General features: G+C 38.5%; 1 protein-coding gene across 1 annotated transcript; it reads left to right on the top strand.

Annotated features, from left to right (window-relative positions):
- The first annotated feature begins 7325 nt into the window (after positions 1-7325).
- On the top strand, positions 7326-18321 carry ZNF684 (zinc finger protein 684). The gene is made up of 5 exons (XM_088022480.1): positions 7326-7457; positions 9045-9083; positions 12435-12561; positions 12899-12994; positions 16772-18321. The coding sequence occupies exons 2-5, from the start codon at positions 9069-9071 to the stop codon at positions 17674-17676; spliced, it is 1143 nt and encodes a 380-aa protein (XP_087878606.1). The 5' UTR covers positions 7326-7457; positions 9045-9068; the 3' UTR covers positions 17677-18321.
- The last annotated feature ends 917 nt before the right edge of the window (positions 18322-19238 follow it).

The raw sequence follows: 19238 nt of genomic DNA, 5'->3' as shown, positions 1-19238 counted from the left end.
AGTTTGAAAGTGGGAGACTCCAGCCTAGATATGTCTGACTGCAGTGCTTATGCTCTTAACCATTATGCTCTAAGTTATTTCTTGCTGTTGTTAAGCCTCCAACACTGTATCTTATTCTAGGCCCTAGGAAGTTTGGAATCAAACTGGGGGCATAGTAAGTAAACTGGACTTTATAGGATAAACAGTATTAACAGTCTTCAAGAAAACAACTTGCTCAGAGTTCTGTTGGCATCATCTTAGGTATACTAGAAGCTTTATTTTTATTTTATTTTATTATGTTACGTTAGTCACCACACATTGCATCATTAGTTTTTGATGTAACGTTCCATGATTCATTGTTTGTGTGTAACACCTAGTGCTCCATGCAATACATGCCCTCAATAATACCCATCACTGGACTAACCCACCCCCCTCCCCGCAAAATCCTCAGTTTGTTTCTCAGAATCCATAGTCTCTCATGGTTCATCTCCCCCTCTGATTCCCCCCCCTTCATTTTTCCCTTCCTACTATCTTCTTCTTTTTTTTTTTTTTAACATATAATGTATTATTTGTTTCAGGGGTACAGGTCTGTGATTCATCAATCTTACACAATTCACAGTGCTCACCATAGCACATACCCTCCCTGATGTCCATCACCCAGCCACCCCATCCCTCCCACCCCCCCACCACTCCAGCAACCCTCAGTTTCCTGAAATTTCCTCCCTCTCTGGTTTCATCTTGTTTTGTTTTTTTCCTCTCTTCCCCTATGATCCCCTGCCGTATTTCTCAAATTCCACATATCAGTGAGATCATATGATAATTGTCTTTCTCTGATTTATTTCGCTTAGCATAATACCCTCTAGTTCCATCCACATCGTTGGAAATGGCAAGATTTCATTTTTTGATGGCTGCGTAATATTCCATTGTATATATATATATATATATATATATATATATATATATATATATATATACCACCTCTTCTTTATCCATTCATCTGTTGATAGACATCAGGGCTCTTTCCATAGTTTGGCTATTGTGGACATTTCCCCTTTCTCTGCATCCTCGCCAACATCTGTCATTTCCTGACTTGTTAATTTTAGCCATTCTGACTGGTGTGAGGTGGTATCTCATTGAGGTTTTGATTTGGATTTCCCTGATGCCGAGTGATGTTGAGCACTTTTTCATGTGTCTGTTGGCCATTTGTATGTCTTATTTGCAGAAATGTCTGTTCATGTCTTCTGCCCATTTCTTGATTGGATCATTTGTTCTTTGGGTGTTGAGTTTGATAAGTTCTTTATAGATTTTGGATACCAGCCCGTTATCTGGTATGTCATTTGCAAATATCTTCTCCCATTCTGTCGGTTGTCTTTTGGTTTTGTTGACTGTTGCCTTTGCTGTGCAAAAGCTTTTTATCTTGATGAAGTCCCAATAGTTCATTTTTGCCCTTGCTTCTCTTGCCTTTGGCAATGTGTGTAGGTAGAATTTGCTGCGGCTGAGGCTGAAGAGGGTGCTGGATTCCTGTCTCACATTTAGGTTTTTTATCCATTTTGAGTCTATTTTTTTGTGTGGTGTAAGGAAATGGTCCAGTTTCATTCTTCTGCATGTGGCTGTCCAATTTTCCCAACACCATTTGTTGAAGAGACTGTCTTTTTTCCATTGGATATTCTTTCCTGCTTTGTCGAAGATTAGTTGACCATAGAGTTGAGAGTCCATTTCTGAGTTCTCTATTCTGTTTCATTGATCTATGTGTCTGTTTTTGTGCCAATACCATACTGTCTGGATGATTACAGCTTTGTAATAGAGCTTGAAGTCCAGAATTGTGATGCCACCAGCTTTATTTTTCTTTTTCAACATTCCTCTGTCTATTCAGGGTCTTTTCTGGTTCCATACAAATTTTAGGATTATTTGTTCCATGAGAAAAGGGAACTTTTAAACACCATTGGTGGGAATGTAAAGTGGTTTAGCCACAATGGAAAATAGTATGGCGATTCCTCAAAAATTAAGAATAGAACTACCATGTGATCCAGCAATACCACATCTGGGTATTTATACAAAACGAAAACCAAAAGCCAAAACACAAACACCAATTTGAAGAGACATATGCACCCCTATATTCATTGCAGCATTATTTACAATAGTCAAGATATGGAAGAAACCTAAGTGCCCAACAGATGAATAGATAAAGAAAATGTGGTGTGTGTATGTGTGCACATACAAACACACACACAAAATGGAATGTGAAATATTAGTTATAAAAAATAATGAAATCTTGCCATTTGTGACAACGTGAATGGGCCTAGACAGTATTATGCTAAGTGAAATCAGAGAAAGACAAATACCATATGATTTCACTTATATGTGGGATCTGAAAAACAAAACAAATGAACAAATAAAGCAGAACAGAAACAGACTCATATTTTCCCATATCTGGGAAACAACACAAATTCCATGACGCATTTATGGAGATAAAACTATAGACAATTACACATTTATTCAGTATTGCAAATATTTATTTAGCACCTATTATGTGCCAGGTTCTGGAGATACCGTCATGAACAAAACTAAAATTCTACCAATATCAATTCCAATGTATGGGTTTTTCCCCACAACCAAACAATTCTCTGACACCACCTGGTGATAGTGTCAGATCCCACAGGTTAAGAGCTCAGTCCTACAAGCCTGGTCCTCACCCCAACTTCAGATGCCAATCACAAGTCCATGTTGTCACCTGTGCTTCCAACCTACTGGCTATAGATTGGAGGTTCCAACAACCCCTCCCTTGGGTTTGACCAATTTGCCAGGCAGCTCACAGAACTTGGAGAAATACTTTATTTTCTAGACTACCAGTTCATTAGAAAAGAATATATAACTCAGGAACAGTCAGATGGAAGAGATGCATAGGACAAAGTATGGGAAAGGGGTAAAGAGCTTCCATGCCCTTTCTGGGTCATCACTCTCCCTGTACCTCCATGTGTTCACCAACCCAGAAAGTCTCTGAACCCCATCCTTTGAGTTCTTATGGAGACTTCATTACATAGGCGTGATTGATTAAATTATTGGTCACTGGCAGTTGATTCAACCACCAGCCTCTCTCCCCTGCCCAGAAGTCGGGGAGTTGGGACTGAAAGTTCCAACCCTCTAATCATATGGTTGGTTCTCCTGGTAGCCAGCCCCCATCCTTAGGTACAGTCCAAAAGTCACGTCATTAATACAACAAAAGACACCATTATCATTAGGAAATTCCAAGAGTTTTAGGAGCTTTGTGCCAGAAATGGGGATGAAGATGAAATATATATTTTGGGGTGCCTGGGTGGCTCAGTCGTTAAGCATCTGCCTTCGGCTCAGGTCATGATCCCAGGGTCCTGGGATCGAGCCCCACATCGGGCTCCCTGCTCTGCAGGAAGCCTGCTTCTCCCTCTCCCTCTCCCCCTGCTTGTGTTCCCTTTCTCACTGTGTCTCTCTCTGTCAAATAAATAAATAAAATCTTAAAAAAAGAAATATATATTTCTTATGTCACAATATCACAAAACAAAAATAATGTGCTTTCATAGAACATATATACAATGAGGGAAAGAAAGGAAAAGAATAGGAGAAATCAAGGATGGCTCCTAAATTTTTGCTTGAGTAATGAGGTGGTGATGTTGTATTTATTGAACTAGAAGTGTTAGATTGGGGGATGCGAGGGAGCAGGCATTAATGTGTTTGGACATGTGAAGTTGGAGGTGACTTTTAGGTATTTAAGGGGAGATTTCAGGTAGGCATAGGAATCAGGGGTCTTCTGTTCAGGGGAGAAGTGAAAACTGGAGATATATATTTTTTAGTCATCATCACATAAATGGTATTTAAAATCATGGGACCAAATGAGATCATTTAGAGGAAAATTTCAGAAAGAAAAGACCCAAGATCAAACCCTTGAGTATTCAAACATTTGGAGGTAGAACAGAGGAAGAGTTTTAGTAAAGGAAATACAGAAGTAGTCTTAGTGAAGTGGGGGAAACTAGATTTTTTGAGATGTTCTAGAAACCAAAATAAGGAAGTGTTTTAATTATGTTAATTGATGTTGAGGTCAAATATAATGAGGACAGAATTGGAATTTCATTAGTAACTTCACAAGATCAGTTTCAGGAGAATAGAGTCAAGAAGCCATTAGAGTGGGGGGCGCCTGGGTGGCTCAGTCGTTAAGCATCTGCCTTCGGCTCAGGTCATGATCCCGGGGTCCTGGGATCGAGCCCCTCATCGGGCTCCCTGCTCCGCGGGGGGCCTGCTTCTCCCTCTCCCACTCCCTGCTTGTGTTCCTTCTCTCGCTGTGTCTCTCTGTCAAATAAATAAATAAATCTTAAAAAAAAAAAGAAGCCATTAGAGTGGACTGCAGAGAAAATTGGAGGTGAGAAAATGCAGGCAGCAACAAGAAGCAACTTTAAAAAAATTTTTTTATTGTTATGTTAATCACTATACATTACATCATTAGTTTTTGATGTAGTGTTCCATGATTCATTGTTTGTGCATAACACCCAGTACTCCACACAGAACGTGCCCTCTTTAATACCCATCACCAGGCTAACCCATCCCCCCACCCTCCTCCCCTCTAGAACCCTCAGTTTGTTTTTCACAGTCCATCGTCTCTCATGGTTCGTCTCCCCCTCCGATTTACTCCCCTTCATTCCTCCCCTCCTGCTATCTTTCTTTTTTTTCTTAACATATATTGCATTATTTGTTTCAGAGGTACAGATCTGTGATTCAACAGTCTTGCACAACTCACAGCGCTCACCATAGCACATGCCCTCCCCAATGTCTATCACCCAGCCATTCCATCCTTCCCACCCCCCCACCACTCCAGCAACCCTCAGTTTGTTTCCTGAGATTAAGAATTCCTCATATCACTGAGGTCATATGATACATGTCTTTCTCTGACTGACTTATTTCACTCAGCATAACACCCTCCAGTTCCATCCATGTGGTTGCAAATGGCAAGATCTCATTCCTTTTTATGGCTGCATAATATTCCATTGTGTATATATGCCACATCTTCTTTATCCATTCATCTGTCGATGGACATCTTGGTTAACAAGAAGCAACTCTTAAGAAGAATTTTTCTACGAAGGAAAGTTAGGAAATGGTGAATTGCTCATGTGGGCTACAGATCAAGAAAGGATTTTTTTTTTAAGTAGACTCCATGCCTGCCCTGCATGGAGCCCAATACCGGGCTTGAACTCATGACCCTAGATCAAGACCTGAGCTAAGATTAAGAGTCGGACACTTAACTGACTGAGCCACCCAGGCACCCCAAGAAAAGATTTTTTTAATTTTTAAAAAAATATTTATTAGAGAGAGAGAGAGAGTGCTCACATGAGCAGGGGTGGAGGGTCAGAGGGAGAGGGAGAAGCGGACACCCCACTGAGCAGTGGCACAATGTGGGGCTCAATCCCAGGACCCTGAGATCATGACCGGAGCCAAAGGCAGACACTTAACTAAGCCACCCAGGTGCCCCAAAAGGATGTTTTTAAAAGATGAGATATAAAAAATATGTTTTTATGACATTGAAAATACCAGTAAAGTCAATGGCTACTAATATCAAGTGGGCTCTTACTGTTGCTGAGCAATAGTACTATATTTCCTTAATCCATTCACTCTCCCACATTCCTAAATAACTATCATTAGAATCTCAGATGCCATTGACTATAAGATACATAAATATTTCATACTCTAAAAAAAAATGCTGCCAGTTAAAACTATGGCTTGCCAACATTTGTATGAAAGCAATTTCGCAGATGTTAAAATATGAAAAGTGTATTAGAATCAATGTAATATAGTATTTCTTTTCTCTCCTCAAACCTCCAATACCTTCTCCCTATCTTCATTTTCAGCTTCCTATTTCATTGAGAAAAGGACACTCAGAAGCACTTGGAAAAGGACACCCTCATTCTCCCACCACCAAATCTGTATGCCTATCTGCATCTGTACCTATAAATTCTGCCTCCCTTTTTATTTCAATAGATGAATGTTCCATACTCACAACTGATCCTTCTGATGTTTACTGGATTCCATCCTTTCTCTCAAGAACTTTCTTCCTGCAACTGTCCCATGTCTCCTATATTTTCAATTTCCCCCTTTACTGTATCATTTTTTTAAAGATATATTTTTTTAAGATTTTATGTATTTATTTGAGAGAGAGAGAATGAGAGATAGAGAGCACGAGAGGGAAGAGGGTCAGAGGGAGAAGCAGACTCCCTGCTGAGCAGGGAGCCCGATGTGGGACTCGATCCCGGGACTCCAGGATCATGACCTGAGCCGAAGGCAGTTGCTTAATCAACTGAGCCACCCAGGCGCCCTACTGTATCATTTTAATTGGCATACATACTATAATTTCTTCCAGCTTAAAAAAAAAATTCTGGACCCCAAATCCATATGCAATGACAGCTTTCTTTTTCTACTCACCTTTAAAAAAAAAACCAAACTTTTTTTTTTTTAAGATTTTTATTTATTTGACAGAGAGAGAGAGAGAAAGACAGCGAGAGAGGGAATACAAGCGGGGTGGGGGGTGAGAGAGGGAGAAGCAGGCTTCCCGCAGAGCAGGGAGCCCGAGGTGGGGCTGGATCCCAGGACCCTGGGATCAGGACCTGAGCCAAAGGCAGACGCTTAATGACTGAGCCACCCAGGCGCCCCAAAAAACCAAACTTCTTAAAAGTACTGTCTATACTTGCTTTCTACACTTCCTCTCTTCCCATTCTTTCATCCCACTCTTATCAAATTCTTACCAGATTTAATCAGACTTCTAACTACACCAAAACAGCATGTTTCAACAGCTTCTACAATGCTAAATCCAATGGTCAATTCTTAGTTATCATCCTGTTTATCACCAGCATTTAACACAGTGGATCACTCTCCACGTCTTGAAACATTTTCTTCCTTCGATTTTGCAGATCCAAACTCTCCTACTTTTAAGTCTGTCTCACACATTATCTCTTAGTCTTCTTTCTTCGGTCCTCTTCATCTCCTTTGTTGGGACCTAAGCTGGCACATTGCTAGAAGAAACTGAACTAAGGGGTAGATTATTATTTTACACGGCTGATTTAGATTTTCCAGTTCTTAAAAATTCTTATGTCTTTTATATTTTTTAACGAAAATGATATATACACCTCCTTTTTATAAATCAGCGCGTCTCTCAGAGAAGGCCCAGAGATACCAACCCAGGAATCTTCCCCCAAAGAGGCCGATGCTTCTGACGCCTTCCGGAAACGAGCTCCACATGCCTTATGGGAAATGTAGTCCCCTATGAATAGCCTGCACCGCGGAGGGACCTGGGAACCTGGGCGTCAGTTACTTCCGCACACGCGCAATGGGGCGACAGCCGGTATTCCGTAATCTTCCGACGTGTGCCAAGTGAATCGGGAGCGCGGGTCTCGCCCCGAGTCTCTAGGAGAGCTCTGTAACCTGATGTTTTAGAGGCAAAGCTGGAGCGTGGCGGTGAAAGTCAGGTATGACTCTGCGGAGCCTGGGGACGTAAGGGACGGGAGAGGAGAAAGACAGAGACCAGTTTATTGGCTTACCTAACCGAAGATAAAACTTCACAACCCCCACGTGCGGTGATTTCGTGTTTGGGTGTGTGAGACCTGTCCAATTCCGGAGTAGTTCAGAGAGAGCAAGAGCAGGGTCTGACTACCACTCAGTGGATTCCCAGATTCCGGGTGGGGCAGGGGCAGGGGCAGGGGCAGGGGCAGGGGCAGGCGCAGTTTGCATATTCCTACTCTTATAGGTAGAGATAACTGTGTAGGAGTATGTGCATCAAGCTGCACCTTTCCTGGTTACAGGAACATCATTGGCCCTACCAGAGCCTGCAAAAGGTAATATTAAACCATTCAAAGGGATCTAGGAAGAAAGCATTTCTAGAGAAACTGCTATGTTCTCTTCTTAGTGTATTTTCACAATAATCTGAAGTAAGTGTTCTCTCCATTTTGCATATGAACTGAAGCTGAGAGAGGTTATTTGCTTTAGACTGACAGTTTAGAAAGTGGAAGAGCTGAGATTCAAACCCAGATGAGTTTTCTCCAAATTATCTTCCTTCTCTTTCTCCTCTTCCTCCTCCTCTTCTTCTTTTGAGTATAGTTGACACACAATGTTACATTAGTTTCAGATGTACAACTTAGTGATTTGACAAATTTATACATTATACTGTGTTCACCACAAGTGTAGTTACCATCTGTACCCCTTAAATGACTATTACAGTATCATTCCTTATGCTGTGCTCCAAATTTTTTTCTTTTTTTGCAAGATAGCATCCTGCGAAAAAAACAAAGAGTTGGATTTATTCTTCTTTTGAAATATTTGAGCAATGAATTCTAAGTAAATTTCGATTTGTAGTCTTCTTTTTTTTTTTAAAAGGGTCTCTGTTGAATCTGCAGATTTTCCAGGGAACACTATGTAAATAAAGCTGTGAGTCCCTTTTGCATATTTTAGCCTTTCTATGGCCCCAGCTTTGCTGGTTGGAATTTTTAAAAACCGATACTAGGCTCATGGGAGATGGTGACTTTCCAGAGAAAGAGGGAGAGAGAGAGAGAGAGAGATTGATTTAGAGTTTAAACTGAAAGTGCTCCAGCTTGAAAAAAAAAAAATTCCTGGGTCCAGCCTTTTCAAGAAAACCCAACCTAATATGAGCTCTCTTATCCCAGCTTCAGAGCAGAGACTTCGAGAGATATCGAATCTCAGAGACCAGGCTTTTAGTTAGTCTTTTGATTCATTTATTTTTATTTTCTTAGGATAAATTTTGGGAGGAAAAAATGTCACTGGTTCAAAGATTAACAACTTGCTATTAGATCAGCAGGACAGAAGTGTACAACATATTTATCTAACCTTCATATATTCATACCAAAACCACCAGTAGAGTTTGGTGCTTATAAAATATGGACTTTTCTGACATCTCCTAGAATCATCATTCTCCCACTAGGTGACATTTACTGAAGCTGCAATGTGGGTCATTCTTTTCTGATAGTGCTTCTTTTCTTTTCTACATTGCTTCCTAGTTTTTCATGCCTTTCTATTCTTTTTTCCCATTTTTATATTCATAGATCTCTGTGTAAGAGCTGCAGAAAATGATCAACTTGCAGGTAAGGTATCCATTTATTCAGTCACTTAAATCTCTCAAAAATCCATATAAAAAGGAAATGTATAAACAGGGAAAATGTGGATTGGATCGATCAAGTCCAAAAGAAAATTTAGAAAATTGATAAGTTGATATCCAGGTCACAGGGTCTGCACATAGTTGGAATAAATTAGAGCTGCATGTGTATACCCAGTCTTTATACAATCAAAATGGATAGCCAACCAGTTAAAGTATTGGTATTATCTGTAATGATGAAGCTAAATAATTCCTCAGATAAGTAAAGATATTCCTGATTCAATTCTCTGGAAAAAAAAATCTTATAGTGGGTTTTCATAGAGATAATGTTAGAAATAACATTCATAGCAACAACCCTGTGATAAATATAATGTCACATTTCCCGTGACTTTCTTAGAGTGTTTCCCAGAGTAAGCAGAGAACATAGTGCCAATAAGCAGCACTATATGAACTCAATTTGTAAGTTCAGTTACATAGCCTTTCTAATATTCTTCTGGAACCATAAGTAAATCTTGTACCTTTTCCCAGAGTCTTCTGGTATTCTTGAGCATTTTCTCTTCCATGTGAATTTTAAAATCAGTGTGTCAGGCTCTATAAAGGAATATATTAGGTGTTCTAATTGTGATTGCGGTATACTTTTAGATTGATTTGTAGAGAATTCATAACTTTTCAATAATGTATTCTCCTTCATTTTTTTATAGGTCCTTATTTACATTTTTATAGGTTTATTATAATTCTTGTACATTTCTTGTAATGTTTATTCTTACTTATGGTTTAGATTGCTGTTGAGAATGGATGGATCTCTTTTCATTATATTTTCTAATCGGCTATTTTGGTGTATAGGAAAATATGCTTTTATCTATTTGACTTTATGTCAACTTACAGGACTCTTATTAAGTCCAAGAATTTTTTAGTTGGTTCTTAGATTTTCTAGGTAGACAGTCATATACTCTTCAAATGGAGTTTTGTTCCTTACTGCTCCATATGTATGTCTTCAATTTTTTTCTTGTCTTATTGCAATGGACAGGACTTCTGGGAACTATAATTTTCAATGTAATTACTAGCCAGTATCTTTTTTGTTATAATTTTAATGGGAATGGTTCCAGTGTTTCATTGTTTCCTTTTGAATTTTGGTAGATATTTGGGTTTTTTTTGTTTTTTGTTGTTTTAATCAAGTTAAAGATTTTTAGCTTAAGATTGTTTTCATAAATTGGAAACTTTTTTTCTTATATGTTTTTTAAAATACCTGTTGATAAAATAATATATTTTGTCTTCTTTAATACAGCAATTTAGATAATTTCTAATACATTTCTTAATACTGAACTATCTATGCATTCATGGGACAAACCCTAGCTAGTCTCCTAACTTTTTAAAGGGCCATATAGTAAATATTTTAGGTTTGAAGTCCACACGGCCTCTGTGGCAACTACTCAACTCTGACTTCGCAGCTGAAGTAAATGAATGGGTGTAAATATTCCAGTAACATTTTATTTACAAAAACAGCAGGCCAGTGTATAGGTTGTAGTTTGCTGACCCCTGTTCTTTATGGTCTTAACTATCTCTTTGTGAAAGACATGTAGCTACATGCCTTTTTAATTTCAACGTAAGTTAGTTAAACATGATTTTGGCCTTATGGTTGAGAGGGTATATTTTATCATGTAAAAAAGAGTCCTTATTTTCTATTTTATTATGGTCATGTGAGTCTGACATGTTAACCTTATAGCCCTTCTAATTTATATATTTACTTTATTGTGTCTAATAGATTGTAAGATCTCTGAGACCAGTAATACCTTTATTCTTTTTTGTATCACTAGTACAGTGTATGGTAGGTCCTTATTAAACATTTTTTGAGTGAATGAATGAAGGACATATAAACAATATTTTAAATAATTTTATTGAGACATAATTCAAATATTACAGATTGACCCATTTAAAATATATACAACTCAGTGGTTTTTAGTCTATTCACTAAAATTATGCGCTCCATTATCTAACTTTAGAATATTTTCATTACCTCAAAAGAAACCCTATATTAGCAGTCATTCCCTGTTCCTCCCATCTCCCAGCCCTAATTTGTTTTCTGTTTCTATGGATTTGCCTTTTCTGAACATTTAATGTAACTAGGACAATACAATATGTGATTTTTTTTTTTTGACTAGCTTCTTTCACCTAGCACAGTATTTTCAAGGGTCATCAATGTTACATGTATGCCAAATAATATTGCATTATATGGATATACCTCATTTTGTTTATCCATCTATTCATCAGCTGATGGATACTCATATTGTTTTTACTTTTGGATGAATACTTCTCGGTGAACATTTGTGTATAGGTTTTTATATGGGCATATATTTTCAGTTTTCTTGGGTATATACTTAGGAGGAATTGCTGGGTCATATGGTAACTCAATGTTTTACATTTCAAGGAACTGTAAAACTGTTTTCCATAGTTGTTGCACCATTTTACAACCCCTCTAGCAATATATGAGAGTTCCAGTTTTACCACATCCTTGTCACTGCTTGTCATTGTCTGTCTTTGATTTTAACCATCCTAGTGAGTGTGAAGTGGTATCTCATTTGGTTTTGATTTGTATTTACTAATGATGTTGAGCATCTTTTCATGTGCTTTTGGACCATGTGTGTCTTTGGAGAAAATCTGTTCAAATCCTTTGCCCATTTTTAAGTTGGGTTATCTTTTTACTGTTGTGTTGCATATTCTAGATACAAGTCTCTTACCAAGGTATATGATTTGCACATATTTTATCCTATTCTGTGGGTTGTCTTTTCACTTTCTTGATGTTGTCCTTTGAAGCACAAAGTTTAAATTTTGATGATTTCCATTTTATCTGTTTTTTTCTTTGGCCACTTACACTTCCTGTTGTATCTAAGAAACCATTGCCCAATCCAAGGTCAGAAAGATTTACTCCTATGTATGTATTCTAAGAATTTTATAGTTTTAGCTCTTGCATTTAGGTCTCTGATCCATTTTTAGTTCATTTTCGCATATGATGTGAGGTGTTTGTGTGTGTGAAGGGGGTCCAGCTTCATTCTTTTGCATGTGGATATTTAGCTATCCCAACACCATTTGTTAAAAAGACTATGCTTTACCCGATTCAACTGTCCTGACACTAGTGAATATTTTTTTTCACTAGTGAATATTTTTAATGTGATTTTTGTTTCTATCACAAATATATTTCTGAGTCAAGCATACAGTAGTTATCATATATAACTTTCTGAAAACTCAACAATGAATATGATATGATCATAAGAGATTGCCATGATTCTCTTGCAAGTCCCCAGATGATGCACACTTTAGTTTGAAGATGAATGTGCTGTTACAGGGATCAGTGACATTCCCGGATGTGGCTGTGGACTTCACCCCAGAGGAGTGGCAGCTGCTTGACTGTGAGCAGAGAACCTTGTACTGGGATGTGATGTTGGAGAACTTTAGAAACCTCATCTCAGTGGGTAAGGACAGTGGGTGGTAACTCTTCAGGGGAGCTAAGAATATACTCCTAGCGCCCTGCCTTTAGGATTTGTGGAAGCTGTGGACATTCTGAAGCATTCCTGAGTTTGGCCCTGAATGTTAGTGGTCAGAGATTCTTAATCCCCTTTGAGGTGATGCATAAACAGATAGAGGGTTTATGCTTCTGCCTCCCCAGTGGAGGAGAAGGGTCTTTTCTGTTCCAAAGCCTGTTTGTCATCCTTTCCAGGCCCTGAGACTCAAGGAGACAGACCTGAATTGCGAGGTAGTCGTTTGTCTCTAGCACTTGGTCTCCAGTTCTGTGTTGTTTCCCATGAACAGGGGGCCCAGTTACCAAAACAAAAGCGATCTTCAAGGCAGAGCAAGGACAAGAGCCATGGATGGGGGAAGGGGCGAACCCACGTTGGCGCCATCCAGGTGAGTGAAAGAAAACCAGGTAGATGGGAGTCTTTGGAATTGAGATTCCAGTTGGTCATTGAGGGACAGGTCCCTCTGAAGCAGCTCTTTCAGGAAGCCCTTCTTAAAAGCCACACAGCTTTGGAAGTGACTGGGTCCACTTGACATAACATCGTCAGATCCCCAGATGACACCTTCACTCACTCTGCTCACATAGCCACTCTTTCTCTTTGCTCAGCTTTTGTATGGAGGGAGGTCCCTCTCCTCTCTGCCCTGGCTCCCTGCACTGCCTGTTCCATGGAGGTCCTTGCTTTGTTCTCTTAATTCCTAAAATCTTCATTCTTCTTTTTTTCCTCAACATGAGCACAGATCTTTTCCATACATCTGGTTCTCATAAGGTAGTCAGATTGTGTGGATTTGAAGTCTTACTCTACCAGTCACTGTCTAACCTAATTATTTTGTAGCACAACTTTTTTTATAAAGGAGGGATAATATCAATCCTTACTTCAGGTTTCTTTTAAAGATCACATGAGTTAATGCATGTAAAACCCTTCAAATAGTTGGCATATAGTACGTGTTCAGTATATGTTGGTTGTTTTTATTCCAAAACTTCTAGTAACATTATGCTTTCTAATTATTTCCCCTTTTCAAAAAAAAAACCTCTTCCTTTTCTTGTAACATATACCCCACCTGTGTACCCCATCTTGCTCATCTTTAGTCTCACTGCTGACTTGGGGGATCTACCTTATAGTGCATCTCTCTGCTTCACTTGGTAATACTGATATTATTTGGAAATTCCCCAACATCATGTGAGTTGGTTCCTCACAAATCTGCCCTCACCCTCACTTACTGTTTCCCCACCGTTGCTTCCTGCCTTTGTGTCCACCTTCAGAACTCCTCTCACCACAACTCCCTCAGAAACTTCATCCCTCTGAAGAACTAATGGGATTTTCTTTGTGCTATCTGTGGCATCTGTATGTCTCCAATTTCTCATTCCCATACTTTTTCCCACCTGGCCTTCATCTCAGTTTTTTCATAGTAAGCACTATTTAATATTCTTCAACCTTCACCTTTCTGTTTACATTATAATAAAGGATAATGGCTGGCCTGCTGCTTTGCAGTCTCCAAATCACTGTGGTAAGCAACTTAGCTTTTTTCCCTCAAGAGTGTGTCCTTACATACTTTTATGACTTATTACCTATGATTTAACTATTAGTTTATCCAAGACTGATTTAAAATAAAATTTTCTTTTTCCACAGAGCCTATAAAAGATGTATGTTTCAAATGATTAAGACACAAATTAAGTGTATTTTAGATCCCCTGGGTCCCCAACTTCTAATGACCTAAACCAAGTGAATTTTAACTCCTAATAGGGTGTCTAGGCTGTTCATGAGTCTATATTGCCAATTTCATCCTATTTTCTGGTTTATCTTAGACGTTCCTGCAAGATGTATCCAAATCATTACATGTTCCTTGTCACTGTCTTGACAAACACAAATTATTTCTTCATAACTTGTGATATTTAAAAGGATTTTAAGGCCCTCTTTAATGTGATCCCATTTTGTTTGCCCGGAATGGTCCATCTTTTCCTTATGCCATGGCAGTTGGGCTCTTTAGTGAACTTTGTACATGATTTTCTTCTGTGCGTCAGCTCTTTTGATGCTGATGTGCTCTACCTAACAAAGCCCAGCATGCTAGTAAGTCTAACTTCAGTCTTTTCCTCTTTCATGGTAACTCCAGCCTAGATTAATCTCTACCTTCTTGGAACCTCCATCCTAGCCCTCCTATGACTCTATCATGAAAACTTGACATATATTCTCTTAGATTTTTTTTTAATAATGTGGCTTATAAGGCATGTTTTCTTGTGATAATGCCCTGAAGAGAAAGCCCTGTACCATTTTTTGTTTTTGCACTATTTCTGAGCACACAACAGATATTTAACGAACATTTTATTAATTCACTGTTGTAAAGTCAGGCATTGTGGAATGTTTCTTATTCTTTCAATGAGGCTTTTTTATGATTCCTGAGAAGGATTCACAGAAAGCCAAAAAAAAAAAAAAAAAAAAAAACAACAACCACAACCCCAAAACAAAAAACAGCCCATTACCATTTTCCATGTGTGTAAATTGTAGTTGAAAGGCAAAACAGCCATATAAAACATTTTAAAGTTTTAGGATTGTGGAATATTTGTTCAATGCACAATAACATTGCCGTTTTTGTTCTAGTTAATTGCCAGAATGAATGGTTTTGGGGAGCAGTGGTGACTATATTGGGAATTCAGAGGAAAAGGAGCTTAACGTTTAAAGTATACAAAGATTAGAGGAGTCTTTTTTTGAGATCATGGAACAATGGCTCCTCCCTAAAGAATATCTAAGGACCAGATAGGATGAGAGGGGGTGAGGTAGGGCATGTGAAGGTGGGGAAGAGACATGAGTAAAATATTATAGTTATTTAGAGTCTAGAATTCTTGGAACAGAAGGTATTTGTTCAGGACGAGAAGAATGTGTACTTAGATACCATAAGTGAATTCATTATAATGTATAGTTTTGTTCACCAGGCTGAGTGCCTTGGATTTTTCAGTTGGTTCCTACTAGTTGAGGTAACACAGGATGCTGCTTCCCATTAGTTGAAGTAGAGAAGAAAGAAGACAGGAACCCCAATCCCCATAAAGAAATGCGCACTAATGGCTATAGCCCACTACTCGGGGCAGCTCCACAGAGAAGAATGAGGCATGGAGCAAGAAGTTGGGGTGTGGTACTAACATTCCACAAGGAGGGAAAACTCAGGAATGGGGAATATAACCCCTTCTCCCTATTTTTTTTTAAAGTTTATTTATTTAAGCAATCTCTGCACCCCGTGTGGGGCTTGAACTCATGACCTTGAGATCAAGAGCCTCATGCTTCTCTCACTGAGCCAGCCAGGTGTCCCCCCTTTTTAATGGAGAAATGGATTGGAGATTTTTAGGGTTTTGAGGTTAGGAATGAAAAAAATGTGACTTCAGGTTAAAGAAAAGTGACTTCAGCAGCTTTCTGGGGACTAGTTTGTTAGGTAAATTGAAATAAAATGTAAAAACAGTGCTTGTCAAATACAAATATGACAAACGGTCATGTATAGAACCCCCCCCCCAAAAAAAGAAATGCAGCCAGAATAAAAGCAATAGCAAGCAGGCAGAATCTGTGCCTGGACTTACAAGTACATGGGAGAATGAATCCCAGCTGTTGCAGAGTTAGAGCCCTGTCTGTAGACATGTCTCACTTGTGATATGGATGGAGTTAGAGGACTGGAAATATAAGAATGTTCCTGAAGGTAACTGCCATTGTACCAGGTGACTAAGAGGAAAAAGAGATGTGAATGAGGGAAGTGGGGAGCCCTCCCATTAGGGTAATCTAGGACTGGAGTAGTGAGGATTCTAGATCTGCCACCTCCAGATCTAGTTTTTCCTCTGATATCTTCCCTTAGCTCCTAGTATCTTGTTCTTTGGGTCACCTCATCCATTGGTCAGATCTCTTCAGTGGGCTCTCTTCATGTGAGACAACCAGGCCTCGATGTTTGTACACTATTCACTGTAACTTGTGCCTATTTCACAATCTTTCCATAGGTCACAAGTTAAGCCATCTATTCTCATTATTGTCATTCATCTGCTCCCATTTCCTCTTCAGCAGTTGTATTCTTAAAGCTCAGGAGGGAAGCAAGTACAGGATTTGTTTCAGAGTTAGATACTAGATTTGAAATAATGTTTCTTTCCATAACTGGTATGGAAAAAATTAACAGAGCCATGTTTTATATACTCCTTTTTAGAAGCTGATTGCCTACTTGTTGATGAATCAGAGAAGCACCAGGAAAGCAAAGACAATTTTTTAAATTCAGTTTTGTTCACATTCAATAAAATTCTGACTGTGGAGAGACTCCATGGTTATAACATGAGCACAAGTCTTAATCCTACAAGAAAAAAATCATATAAATGTAAATCATATGGGAAGAGTTTGCAACCTACTTTAGATTTACTTAATTATAATAGATGTTATACTGAAGAAAACTCATATGAATGCACTGAATGTGGGAAAGCCTTCAAAAAGAAATTTCATTTCATTAGACATGAAAAAAATCATACAAGAAAAAAACCCTTTGAATGCAATGACTGTGGGAAAGCCTACAGCAGGAAGGCTCACCTTGCAACTCATCAGAAAATCCATAATGGAGAGAGACCCTTTGTGTGCAATGATTGTGGGAAAGCGTTTATGCATAAAGCACAACTGGTGGTCCACCAGAGACTCCACACGGGAGAGAAACCTTATGAATGCCATCAGTGCGGGAAGTCATTCACTTGGAACTCCTCCTTTACCCAACATGTGAAGTCGCATACACTTGAGAACTCGTTTGAATGTAAGGAATGTGGGAAGACCTTCAGGTATAGCTCATCCCTTTATAAACATTCTAGATTTCATACAGGAGAGAAACCCTACCGATGTATTGTATGTGGCAAAGCTTTTGGTAACACGTCTGTGCTTGTTACGCATCAAAGAATTCATACAGGAGAGAAACCATATGGGTGCATCGAATGTGGCAAAGCCTTCATCAAGAAGTCACATCTGCTTAGACATCAGATAACTCATACAGGAGAGAAGCCCTATGAATGTAATAGGTGTGGGAAAGCATTTTCCCAGAAGTCAAATCTTATCGTACATCAGAAAATTCATACATAATATTCATGTTGAATATGACAAAGCCTTAAATACTAGATAAATCTTATTAAAACAATTCATGGTGAGAAATCCACCAATTCAAATGGATTTGGAAGAGTAGATTCCCATAAAAAAGAATCAATGCCAATCATGTTCTGGAAGTGATAATAAAGTTTTTACGGAAAAAGTTCACAGAAAACATTGATTTATAAGTAATAGAGCTTAGAAAGTGAGCATAAATTAATCAAGGTATCAGTGAAAACACTATCTCTGATTTTTATTTTTATAACATTATAGAATTATACAAGTATGAGTATAAAATATGTTTATTACTTTAAATTATATCAATTAAAGTGAAGTACATATCATTTTTTCTTCGAATCCTAACAATATACAAGTGGAAAAAATATGGTCTAATATGAAATATGAATTTCAGTAATATTTTTATCCATTTGCTGGCACTTTTAATGGGTAAGGCAGTGTTACTGATCTGTCTCCTCTTTAGTTATAAAACTTGTTATAAAGATGTTTTCCTATGTATGTAAACAGCAAAACAACCAAGGCACCATTTGAGAGGGAACAGCAGTTGTATTCCGTATTACAGTAAGTGTTCAATTGAGAATAAGTATTTAAATAAGTTTGTAAATAAAACATTTGCACTTCAAATATTCCTATTCTTTTTCATTGGTGTATCTACATAAGATGTGAGTGTGGCTCAAGTAGTGTCTATCACGGGTACTATCTGTATTTGATTTTAATAAGTAGGGTGTCATACTTTGCAACTTTTGGGGAGTGAGTTTTTGGGTCTGTATTTGTTTTAAGAGATCAATACCGGTTTAGCGCCTGGGGTGCCTAGAATTGCCCTTGTGACAGCATAGGCAGCATTAATCAAGTTGAAAAGAGCAAGTTTCTCTGCTTAGCAACTTGAATCTGGAATGTGATATTATGTAAGTTACACATATTCCCTTAAAAGGACAAACCACCATTATTTAGGCTAGAGTTTTTATTGCTGTGCACAGTGTCCTTGCTAATGTCAAAAACCTTTATGCCGGGGCGCCTGGGTGGCTCAGTCGGTTAAGTGGCTGCCTTCGGCTCAGGTCATGATCCTGGGGTCCTGGGATCGAGCCCTGCGTCGGGCTCCCTGCTCAGCGGAGAGCCTGCTTCTCCCTCTCTGCCTGCCTCTCTGCTTACTTGTGCTCTCTATCTCTCTGTCAAATAAATAAAATAAAATCTTAAAAAAAAAAAAACACCTTTATGCCTTCTTGAATGGTGACAAAACAACCTGAACCTAAATTTGGATATCAAGCCTTTTCAAGTTTAAGCCGAGTTACAACTCTGTTGCATTGTTTTTCTTCCATTAGTCATTTTTTGAAGAGTAATGTTGGGTAATGACTATAAATGAATGATAGTAGTTTTTTGAACAAGCATACTAGAACTTAAGGAACTAAATTAAATCTTGTCTACTGACAAAAATTCTTTGCTTGACCAACCTTTAGTCAGGCTCCCAAACCTCCTAGGCCTTCTCTTTTGTGCACTTCCTTGTAAAATCTAGTTTTAGCAAGAATCTCACTAAATCAGTTTAA

Source organism: Eumetopias jubatus, unplaced genomic scaffold (genome assembly GCF_037043125.1).
Source record: "Eumetopias jubatus isolate StellerSeaLion01/CBP00866 unplaced genomic scaffold, mEumJub1_p1.0 scaffold_4, whole genome shotgun sequence".
Taxonomy (NCBI): domain Eukaryota; kingdom Metazoa; phylum Chordata; class Mammalia; order Carnivora; family Otariidae; genus Eumetopias; species Eumetopias jubatus.
The sequence above is the reverse complement of the archived record's forward strand: the minus strand, read 5'-3'. Positions and strand labels throughout refer to the sequence as shown.